General features: G+C 54.1%; 1 protein-coding gene across 5 annotated transcripts in view; it reads right to left on the bottom strand.

Annotated features, from left to right (window-relative positions):
* Positions 1 to 2,530: 2,530 nt before the first annotated feature.
* The window catches only part of RNPS1 (RNA binding protein with serine rich domain 1), a 9,231-nt gene continuing 595 nt past the window's right edge, over positions 2,531 to 11,166 (bottom strand). For 2 of the 5 annotated variants that reach the window (XM_077762616.1, XM_077762619.1), the window contains exons 2-8: positions 7,630 to 7,817; positions 7,237 to 7,392; positions 6,429 to 6,620; positions 6,027 to 6,129; positions 5,591 to 5,744; positions 3,142 to 3,283; positions 2,531 to 2,713 (exon numbers count right to left, since the gene is read on the bottom strand). In XM_077762616.1, the coding sequence (XP_077618742.1) occupies positions 2,614 to 2,713; positions 3,142 to 3,283; positions 5,591 to 5,744; positions 6,027 to 6,129; positions 6,429 to 6,620; positions 7,237 to 7,392; positions 7,630 to 7,700 (918 nt within the window). In that variant the 5' untranslated portion in view covers positions 7,701 to 7,817 and the 3' untranslated portion in view covers positions 2,531 to 2,613. Of the gene's footprint in view, positions 2,714 to 3,141; positions 3,284 to 5,590; positions 5,745 to 6,026; positions 6,130 to 6,428; positions 6,621 to 7,236; positions 7,393 to 7,629; positions 7,818 to 10,560; positions 10,972 to 11,002; positions 11,128 to 11,166 lie in introns of those variants that run through there. The other 3 variants (XM_077762618.1, XM_077762617.1, XM_077762620.1) reach the window with 3 other exon arrangements.

Genomic DNA, 11,166 nt, shown 5'->3' with positions numbered 1-11,166 from the left:
GCCACCCAGGCGCCCCATCATTTAGGATACATTTCTCTGATCAGGATCTCAGAAATCTCCTGAGGGTGAACATAAAACGGTTCTGGAGGAGTGAGAACTAAGCCCTGAAGGCAAACGGGCTGTTCTGACCGCACAGTTTATGGGGTACGTACAAGTACTAACTAGCAGCAGGCAACAGGAATGTATGTGGACACGTGAGAAGCGATCAGATTTCCTGGAAGCAAGCTCCCTGAACTGGGTTCAAGGTGAAGGTTTTGAGGCTGACTGGAGCTTTCCTGAGTCCGGTCCAGCAGAATCGAGGACACTCGGGGGTGGGGGGAAGGTTTCCACGTGTTAACGCAGAGGGCTTGGGCGAACAAGCACCTCCCCGATGCAGGGTGGGTGGGCAGGGGGGAGGAGGGCTGAGGCCGTGGCCCTGAGGCGCCCCAGCTCCTCTCACAGGCCTGAGGATGGCATGTCCCCAAAACCTGAAAGTCGGCCCACAGGTGGCTGCAAGCTTTCTCAGGACGCAGCTCGGGAACACTCTCAGGTAGAGAAGACACAGGTTTCTCTTCCAAGGGCGCTTCTTCTACCTTCTCTGTCCCCTTTGGACTTTTCAGACATGCTCTGATGGGGGCGGGGGTGGCTCCTGGCTTTAACTGGTAAAACATCTGCTAGGTTCTGTGCCACACGGGAATATTTTAACGTAAAATAAAATCATTTTATTCTAAAATACTTCCAATTATTTTCAATTTCCAACTTAACAGGTTAGATAGAAGAGCCAATCCCTCAAACTTTACAAAACAAAACATTTTTATCTTCGTCCTTAACTGGGGAAAACGCCCATTCAAACCACCTAGGCTGANCGAACACGGACGGAGCAGGGCGCGAGGCAGGACGCGCGCTCCCACCGCCAGCGCCATCTTGGTCAGCCCAGGTCGGGGCTACGGCCCGCCCCCGGCCCGCCTCCCGCCGCCGAGTCCCACAGGACGCGTAGGGTGTCAAGGGCGGGGCACGGCCGAGACCAAGTTGGGTGAGGGGAGAGGGCTTCCGCGGCGGCGTCGGGAAGCCTGGCACGGGCCGTCTGGGACCGGCTCTGGCCACAAACCCGCAGGCGGACGCCGTGCTCCCCTCCACTCACGTCTGCGCCCACGGGAGGCTGGCATGCTTCCCACGCCGTCCACCAACCAGAGCAAAGATCAGGTCGCTGAGACTTGTTGAGAATGAGGGGGGGAGGTGACTGCACGACTCCGGGAGCCCGAGATGGGGGGTGGCGGGGGACTGCGGCTAGTAGCCCTAGCGCCCAGCTGCAGCGAAGGCAAGCCCATTACACCAGGGCCGTCTCTCAAGACTGCCACCCGCAGACCTACTAAAAAGGGTACGTGGGGGTGAGGTGGGAGGGGGCGGGGGGCGCCTCAAGTGTGAGCGGTAGTTCAGGTGCAGACTGGGCAGAAACAGGCGCCCTCACGCTGGGGGCAGGGCGCCGGTGGGCACCTTCTGTTCGCTCTATCCTGCAGGCGCAAACCTCAGAAGGGCCCCTGAGATCAACACTGGTGTCCCTGCCCGGGCAGGAAGCCTCTGAGCCGCGTGGCAGGACGTGGCCTGGCTCTGACCATCCCACTTGAACACTGGACACAGCAAGGGCCCAATTCAGGGCTGGTTGAATTAGTAGACTTCAGTTTTTTACACCTTAAGTGTTTCCAAGTCTTCATTGCAACAGAAACTAGTTTTTGAGATGGAAAACGGCTTTTTCATTATTTCATGGCCATCTAATCGTGCACCCACCAGGGGTTCTGCTGGCCCAGACTCGGGAAGTAGGACTGTGGCCGTGTGTTTTAAGTGCCCTTATAACTGAAGCTGCCTTTGGGGTCACAGACAGGAAGGAGGCAGTGAGGTCAGTACTCAGTCGGCAGTCTAATCTGGTTTATTCAACATAGTCCCCTCTTTCTACACAACAAAGTACAAACACAACAGCGCCTAAAATGCTACAAGTTACAAAACTCAAAACAAATGTATAGTACTGACTGTACAATAAAAGCCAAAAAAAAAGAGCAATGTACACGTTGCCACGGTAACCTGGGAGACCACAGTGAATGACAGGTACAACGGGTGTGTGTGGGGGGGTCCGTGGTGACCCTGTGGAGCTGGCTCTCAGCTCGCTCACCAAGTTCAGAGAGGAAGGGAGCCGTGGGATGTAGGGTGTGTGCATGAGCACGTGTAAAAACCACCATTTTCGGCGATGAACACAGGGTGCCTGACTGTAGATGCCGGAGGAGNGCACGGCCCCAGCCATCCATGGCAATCAAAAACGCCCCCCACCCCCAAGGCTGGGGCCGCTCTGCCACCCAGAGCCCTGCGCTGTCCCTGCCGGCTGTGCCGCTGAATGGACTCTCAGGAACTACGGACGTGGGAGTTTTCTAGCCAGAAAACGGCTGGGCATCTTTACAGGCACAACCCCAAGCCACTAGCGCTCCCGCAGCTGGAACTCTGCCTTCAGAGGAAACGTCTCAGTCGCGGCCTTCGAAGCCTGCCCTGAGTGAGGAGTCCTCTCCTACCAACCCCCCCGTGGCTACAAGTGACCAAACTGAAGTGGACGGGACAGAAGTTCCAGGACGCAGAGCTCCGGGGCCCTGCTTATCGGGAGGAGTTGGAGCTGGAGCGGCTCCTGTGGCGGCGGCGGCCGGGCGAGCGGGACCGCCGGCGCACCGGGGATCTGCGCCTCGGGGAGCGGGACCTGCGGGGAGAGGAACGAGCAAGTGAGAGGGCGCGGCTGCCCTCGGGAAGGGACGTTCTGTGGCGTTTTACACGTCAACGCTCCCAGCCAGGAGGGCTCCCTGACGGCCGGCTTTCCTGAGGGCTGTGCACAGGGTGGCTCAACACCGCCGGCAGAGGAGGGCTTCGCGCCGGCCTCTGCCCAGCAACAGCCCCTCCCCCCTCCCCTGAGCCTCCCTGTCCTCTTAGCTAGGAAGGGGAGAGGACCCAGACCCAGGAAATCTGGTGCCGCCGGCAGGGCCACACCCCCAGCAGGCGTCCCCCCACGGCGCCGTCCCACTCCCGCCCACAAGCCGGGTAAGGCTGAGGCCAGCACCATCACGCTGTGCTGAAGGAGACAGACCCGCACAGGCCCCGAGCACTCCCCTGGGGGACTCCCAACAGGCCTACCTCCTCCTCATCCGTGGGGGTGACCGACGCCACATGGGAGGCGGAGGCAGCATTCTCCTGGGAGGGCTGAACCTCCTGGGTGGTGGCCTAGGCCACGGGGCCAGCACAGCCGTGGCAGTGATCTCCTGGCCATCGATTTGTCCTGTTGAAAAAAAGATCACGTCCCAAAATAGCGGCTGAGCGCGTGCCCTAGGCCAGCCCACGCCACACGCAGGCCCGCCGTGGTAAGCAGGGCGCACGGCGAGCTAGGAGCGCCGCAGAAGCGTGTGCGTGGCACGGAAGCGCGTGGGGAGCGCATCGAGGCGCCGAGGCACCTGACCCACGACATCCAAGGAAAGCACGTCCAAGCGGATGCGGAGCCCACTCACTGAGGGGACCCTCACCTGAGCCAGAAGGTGGGACCAGCACCGAGCTGCCTCCTCTAAAATGCTGGGAGGGGCACGCACCAGGAGGGAGGGCATTTTGGGGGGCCTGCGGCACCAAGATGGGGCAGAATGTCAGAGCTCCAGAAGGACTGCCCTGGAAGAGGTGTGGCCTCGTGGCCGGGGGGCCTGGGCCCCTCCCCGACACCCGCTGCGGAGACACAATGGGCCACCAGGTCCTTAGAACTTGGCAGTGGACGGGGTGGGAGGGATGGTCCCGACAGCCAGGTTTCTAGACGAGCTATGACTGTACCATGGCGCGGCAGGAAGACAAGACTTCCGGGGCGGGGGAACACAACCAAACGAGGCCCAGCCGTCAGGTCTGCCTTCAGACTGTGGACAAACCGCCTCCGGGAGGGGACTCTGCATGCAGCCAGGCCCAAAACCAGCTGGGTTGAATGTAATCGAATGAGAGCAGCAAAGGGAGGCGGCTGAGCATGGAGGCCCAAGGAACCTTCAGGGCCTTGGGTAAAAAAAGCAAAGGAGACCAAGGCGCAGACCTAGGAACCTCAGGGAGCACGCACGTCGGTCCCAGTTCAGGGCCTGCTCAGGGGACCGAGCACAGCCCTCATGCGCCCTCTGTTAGCTTCTCGGCCCCAGCCCTGTAGGAAGTAGCAGGGGCATCAAGGGGATAACTCGGGCGTGTGGATGTGTGTTCAGAACGTACTCACAAGACTTAAATAAATGGGGCCCATGGCCAAAGCCAGCCTAAAAGCAGGAATTCACGGACACCAACCATACAGCAATGAAGACAAATTTATCTTCTGGGCAGCTGCCAGGGAAGGCCAAGCTTCCCACATCCCTTCTGGGGCCAGCGCGGCGTTGTTCCGCTCAACAGGGCGCAGCACAGCGTGTGGACACGCACACAAATCCTACCAGAATCTTAAAATGTGGGCTACGACCATGCACACCCTGGATGGGCCTGAGTATACTGAATTCTTAGCAAGTGCTCTAGCTCTCAAAGGTGCACGTTCCACAGTCTCTAAAATGAAGGTATGATTAAGGTCAAGAGAGGTGGGCACAGTTCATGATGAACTCCTAAAAAAACTTCAAATGGATTGACTAACTACGTGAGAGAGAGAGAGAATCCCAAGTAGGCTCCTCGCTGTCAGTGCAGAGCCCGACACAGGGCTTGATCCCATGAACCTTGAGATCGTGACCTGAGCTGAAATGAAGAATCTGACGCTCAAATGACTAAGTCACTCAGGTGCCCCTCAGAGGGATCTGAAAGATTGCAGACAGCCAGCTTAGCGCTCAGGAAAGTTCCTAGTATCCAAGCTCCATCAGGGCTCAAGGGCAACTAACCATCAAGCCGTCACGCTGTTTCCAGTGGATAACAAGCTTGCGAGGACTCAGAGGTTCTTGGGTGTTCAGACCCTTCCCTACGTGGCCTGACACCGCACATACAGTGCCGTAGGGGAGCTGGCTCTCTGCTCCAGCTGCCTGGATTACGAGAGCAGCGAGCTGGGGCGGAGACAAAGTCCACGCTCCTTAAAAACACTGACTTAAAGAAGACAAGACGAAAACCAGCCATCCAAAACTATTCACAAGTGCCCAACTGTTGTCAAAACCGTTCTGCGATATGAAAAAGCTAGAAATGTCACAAATAATTAAGATACAAGCTTCAGGGAAATGGGTAAACATGTGTGAATTCAGCAAAGCAAACCTAAAAACACTGAAACGTCAGCAAAACAGAAAATGACTCTCAGAGAGGACTAAAGAAAACACTGCCTTATAAAAGCCAAATGCCTCATATTCATATTCATGGTAGTGTAGAAGAGGACCCCGTCTTTCAATCCTTAAGTTGTCACAGACTGGAACATTCTAAAAATGTTAACGTGTTCATTTTTGGCGAAAACTTTCCAAGAATAGTATCTCATAAACTTGTTTTTGGTGAACACACATGCACTGGTCAAGAGTGGCAGGGAGCTGGTAGAAACTGGTTCTAAAGGTCCCTCCGTGGGGCTGTCCCCAGACTTGTGCAGGGAGCAGAGAGGGGGTTCGGGGGTGCAGGGAGGGTCACCCACCTCCATCCATGTGCTTCAGAGCCTTCTCGGCCTCATCTGGATTCTCAAACTCCACGTACGCATAACCTTTAGACAGATGGGGGTGCATCCTTTCTACGGGCATGTCAATCATCTTAATTTTCCCATAGGTGGAGAAGATCTCCATGATGTGGTCCTAGAAGAAAGAAGGGTCACTCTGAGGCGGACCCACCGATTACCCGTGTGGGAGTAGAGGTCACCTCGCGATGACAGGCTTGGCACCTGGGGCGTCTCTCTCACACACAACTCGGCTAAAGGAGTCAGTGCTCCAGCCGACAATCCTTCCCGCCGGTGTCCTCGGAGCCCATGTCCTCGGTTCACCTCCAGCAAAGGCCTGCTTCTCTGGTTTTCCATTTAAAACACTGGCAGAAGAGACACCCCCCTCCCCCATCCACTGGACAGGTCTGGGACCCCTCACCTTGGTCACATTCCTGGTGAGCCTCCCAATGTGCACTTTGGTGGGTTTAGGGGAAGGACTCCGCCTTTTCCTTTCCTTTTCATCTCTTTTGGGTGGTTTGGATCTGATTGAAAAAACAAAACGCCAAAAACAATCACTTTGTCAGGTCAAAAAAAATTTTTTTCCTGTGGGACGGGACTGCTAACTGCTCCTGTTTTGTGTAAGGAAGATCTCCCTACTAGTTCATGTATATTCCTGTTATCTCTGCCTCAGAAATCCAAGTGAGACAGAAAGACACCTCTACAGGTTATTTTATAACAACTACTGTCACTTTACAGCCCTGAGGGCTCACAAGCCCCAGTGAAGGCGCTCCCTGGTGAGGAGCCGTGCCGGTGCCGGTGCTGGTGCCGGAGGGGGGCTTACTTGGAGCGGGAGCGCCTCCTGTTGTCATGCCTGAGGCAGGAAGGACTTGGGGAGCCAGAGGAGCTGCTGGAGCTGGAGCTGCGGGAGGTGCTGGAGCTTCCGGAGCGGCTGGACGCGGAAGAAGAGCTTGAGCCGCTGCTCGAGCCGGTGCTGGTGCTGGAGCCCGAGCTGGAGGTAGAGCTAGACCGGGACCTGGCCAGGGACACAGAGGTGTCATGGGCGGCAGCAGACGGGGGCCTGGCCTCCCAGCAGATAAGCCTGCATGTGCTCGTGCTTCCAAGAGGGAACTGATGTCTCCCCGCTGCCCCAGGGGGTGGGGACGCTATCTACCCCACCCTTCTCTAGCCAAAGACCTAGGCGGGGACAGAAAACAGCATTCTAACTGGGCAGGGGCAGGAAGGGAAGGAGCCACTTCCTAGCCACACAGAAGCCTTGCCTACTGGGAGGTACAGAAAGAGCCTGGCAACTCAGAACACCAAGCTGCCCTGGAAGTGAAGAAGAAAGTCAAGTGAAGAAGAAAATCAAGCTTCAGGCTCAAGTGAAGAAGAAAATAAAGCTTCAGGCTCGGGCAATGCAACCACACCTAAATAAAAGAGCACTGGTGAGAAAAATCTACTCCTGGGTGTCTCATTCTTTAACACCATCTTCCATATGGACCCAGGGTAAACCCCAAACCAGTCTGCTGCAATTAAGGCCTTTATTTACAATCTCACCATTTTCTACGTAAATAATTAAGACTACAGCGGCAGGCAGGCTCTGCGGAAGGAAAAGGAGCGTGGCTCTCCGGGCCCCGCCGCTCGGGTCCCACCTGGTGCTGCTGCTGCCGCTGGAGGCGCTGCGCCTCTTCCGAGTCTTATCCCTGCCGCGGTCCTTCTCGCTGGACTCCTTGGTGGCCCCTTTATCTTTAGACCGATCCTTGGACTTCTCATCAGAGCGGTCTTTGCGTTTGGTAGGAGAAGGAGCCCTGGACGGTGAGGAAGAGTGTGAGATCGCGTGCCCCCCCGGGACCAAGCCCTGAAACACACTACCCAAGAGGGGATCCAAAGGGCTACAGAGATCCCAGGTGATCACAGAGCAAAATGGTCTGTGGCTTAGGACACTTCACTGTAGGATGTAAGACATTTCCAATCTTCCCCTTTCTCTGGGTCCCTAGTATTGAGCACCCCCAAATAGCACTAGAAAAATCTGACAGAAGGATTACCTAGTGCTGGACTTTTTATTATTTTCTTTGACTCCTAGCAAGCTCTTCTTTTTCACTCCTGATAAATCCATTCTCCCCTTCTGAGGTGTTCAAAGCAGCAATGGCGGCCTCACTTATCTGAACTCTCACTTCTAACTCGAGTCTGAGAAACGATCCCTAATCGATTGCAATTTACGCCAAAGTGCAGCCTAATAACAAGATAAAAGGGTTTACAGAGTGAACGTATTGGCAAGGCAGCAAATCCACTTTGCAGTCAAAAGGTGAGCACACGAGAAGATAGCAAGGAACACAGCGAGCAGCGAGCGTCCACAAAGCCAGGAACATACAGGGGCCTCTCCCACTTCCTGGGGGGTGTCCCAACCCCGCACGTAGACCCTCACCTCAGTTTGTGGTCTTTTCCTTAGGGAAACGGTGGTGGCACCTGTCACTGTTACTTTACAGCAGGCACAAGACCCATGTTCATTCATAAGTGTGGCGAGAAGCCCGCTGCCACCCCCTCAGAGATTCCACAGCACCGCATGTGCAGGCAGAACAGAAAAAACCCCGAGTGTGGCTCTCCTGAAAGGGTTACTGGTGTGGTCAGATCTCGTTTTACTGCTGTAATTTCCTTGTAGGATACTTTGGACATAGGATAGGACAGGAAGCAAAAACCATTTCAAAAGTGACAGGTGGCATCAAAACATTTAATACCCAAATGCAAACAAATAAAACTTCCCCATGAACATTTAAAAAGCAGTCATTGCATGGGGTGCCCGGGAGGCTCAGTCAGTTAGGCTTTCAGCTCAGGTCATTTCAGTTTCTGAGTGAGCCCGCATCAGGCTCCTCATTGACAGCACAGGGCCTGCTTGCAATTCTCCTTCTCTCTCCTCTCCTGCCCTGCTCTCTCTCAAAATAAACTTTTTTTTTAAACGGTCTCTTTTTTTTTTTTAAAGTCTTTATTTCTGAGAGAAAGAGACAGCGTGAGCAGGGGAGGGTCAGAGAGAGAGGGAGACACAGAATCTGGAGGGAGACACAGAATCTGAGGCAGGCTCCAGGCTGAGCTGTCAGCACCGAGCCTGACACGGGGGAACCGTGAGATCATGATCTGAGCCAAAGTCAGACGCTTAACTTACTGAGCCACCCAGGCATCCCCAAAATAAATAAACTTAAAAAAACAAAAAACAGGGGCGCCTGGGTGGCTCAGTTGGTTAAGCGTCCGACTTTTCGCTTAGGTTATGATCTCGCGGTTCGTGGGTTCGAGCCCCGCGTCGGGCTCTGTGCTGACTGCCAGCTCAGAGCCTGGAGCCTGTTTCAGAGTCTGTGACTCCCTCTCTCTCTGACCCTCCCCTGCTCACACTGTGTCTCTCTCTCTCTCTCCTAGAAATAAATTTAAAAAAAAAAAAAACATTAAAAAAAACAAAAACAAAAAACAGTCATTGCAAATGCAACCTGCCTTAATGATATGCTGATGCAAATGTTATACCAAAGGTTACAATTTACTTCAAAATGTAACAAAAATACTGATGGGTAGTTACAAACAAGATAAAGCAAATGTGGCAGAAATGGGACTGGTAGCATCTAAGTGGTGGTTATGAGGGTAGTCACTGCAATTCTTTTAACTTTATGCTTCTATTTTTTCCCCCAAAATCAAGTGTGTTTGTGTGGCACTGGAATTAGAGGACACTGCTCATAAAGGTTTAACACAGTGTCTGGACTTAGCATATGCTCGATAAATGGTCCTGAGTGTTACTTCAGAACAAGCTTCAGCATTTGCAGCGAGGTTTTCTACAATGTGCTGGAGTTGCAAGCCAAGGTCTCAGGATACTGGTCTCCACTACTTCTAGCTCCTCTTCCTCCACAGCCTAGAAGGAAGCTCACAGAGTGGCCAACTGGGATCCCGTTTCACGTATGCAGAGGTGCCCAAGATACTGAATAAATGCTGGGACTCCAGAGAGAAGGCAGTTCTGTACGATCAGATTTGAGCAGAAGAGCGCAGAACGCCACCTCTGCTGCTCTGTTCCAAGATGGTAAAACCATTTAAGACGTTTTGCTCTAAAACAAAGTACTAGGGCACTGAGTAAGCAATACTGGAGAAATCGGTGGCCTTGGACAAGCGGGAAGTAGAATTCACTGATTAAGAATCTGGAGTCAGCATATCTATTTAATTCAAAGCTTTGCTGTGTAACCTTGGATTAGTCACTTAACCTTTCTAAGCCTCAATTTCTCAACAGCATTATAGTGACAATTACAGTTCCTACATGTCCATCATTACCAAAATCACTAATCAAATGTATTACCCATGAAAGAAACTTGGAACCTAGTTAAGGCTCAATAAATGTTAGGTTTTGTTAGAAGAAAGGGATGTTTCTCCATGTTTGGAAGCTTTTCCCCCACGTAAATTCTTGTCTTCCAGAGTCACATCTAACCCTGTGAATGCTCACCAGGGGTCCCTGAACCATCCTGTAGCGCGCGGTACCGGGTACTGCCCAGTAGATAGAAATAGTGGGAGCTACAAGTATATCCTAAAATCTTTTGGCAGCCACATTACAAACAGTAAGTTAACAGATGAGACTGACTTTTAGTAATACGGTTGACAGGCTTATACCCCAAATGTTATCTTCTCAACATACAATCAGCCTAAAAACTCGATAGTGAGGTATTTGCATCACCCACCCCATACTAAGCCTTAAACCCCTCAACCTGGCCTAGGCGTATTTCAAGTGCTCGTCAGGCACACGTGGCCGTGGCCGCAGGCTATCTCCCTGAACAGCCTCCCCCCGACCCCACCCCAGTCCTGAAGATCCGCCCCACTGTGACAAGCACCCCCGGAATTCTTAAACTCCACGAATTAAGAACCGCAGGGTAAGCGAACACTTTGCTGGGCGTGGCCGAGGGCTAGAAAGCAAAGATTGAGGCTCTCTGTTCACACAAGTTCAGGTAACAGCACAGGACCTTGGTTACCTCCCCCATCCTCCGGAAAGGTGCGCGTCCAACAGCCAGAGAGAGAGAGAACAATTAGTTAAATCTCGAGCAGATGGCGTTTCGGCTCAACTCTTCAAAGCACCTTCCCCGTTTAAAAGCACATTTTAGGCACAATTCATGCGAAATAAAAGAAAAAGCCACTACTTTCCTTCGTGGACTTGAACCTTCCCGTATCCTCCCTTTTGGGGGTAACCCGTCCAACTGAGCTGCATGACATCAGGGGCCGTATCTCCAAGGGCTAGCGCGGAAAACGGCACCCGGGAGCCAGGTCAACGTCCGTGGAGTGAAGTCTGAATTAACGACCCCGAAGGGAGGCTCAGCCGGTCTTCCAGGGCACCCCACAGAAGCCGCTCCGCACCCACTGGCACGGGCCCCACGCGCGACCTCGCCGCCCCCGTCCGCGTTCACTCACAACTCCCCAGTCCAGGCGCCGGGCCGCGAGCGCTTCCAGGGCAGGGCCTGGCGTTGCGGGCCTGGGTCTCCAACCCGGCGAGAGGGCCCCGAAGGCAGAAACCGCGCTCCCGGCTGCTCCGAGGCCGGCGGGGCCGCCCGGGCCCCCCCCCGCGGGGGGCGGGC

The sequence above is a fragment of the Crocuta crocuta genome, unplaced genomic scaffold, assembly GCF_008692635.1.
Source record: "Crocuta crocuta isolate KB4526 unplaced genomic scaffold, BGI_CrCroc_1.0 scaffold234, whole genome shotgun sequence".
NCBI classification, from domain to species: Eukaryota; Metazoa; Chordata; class Mammalia; order Carnivora; family Hyaenidae; genus Crocuta; species Crocuta crocuta.
The sequence above is the reverse complement of the archived record's forward strand: the minus strand, read 5'-3'. Positions and strand labels throughout refer to the sequence as shown.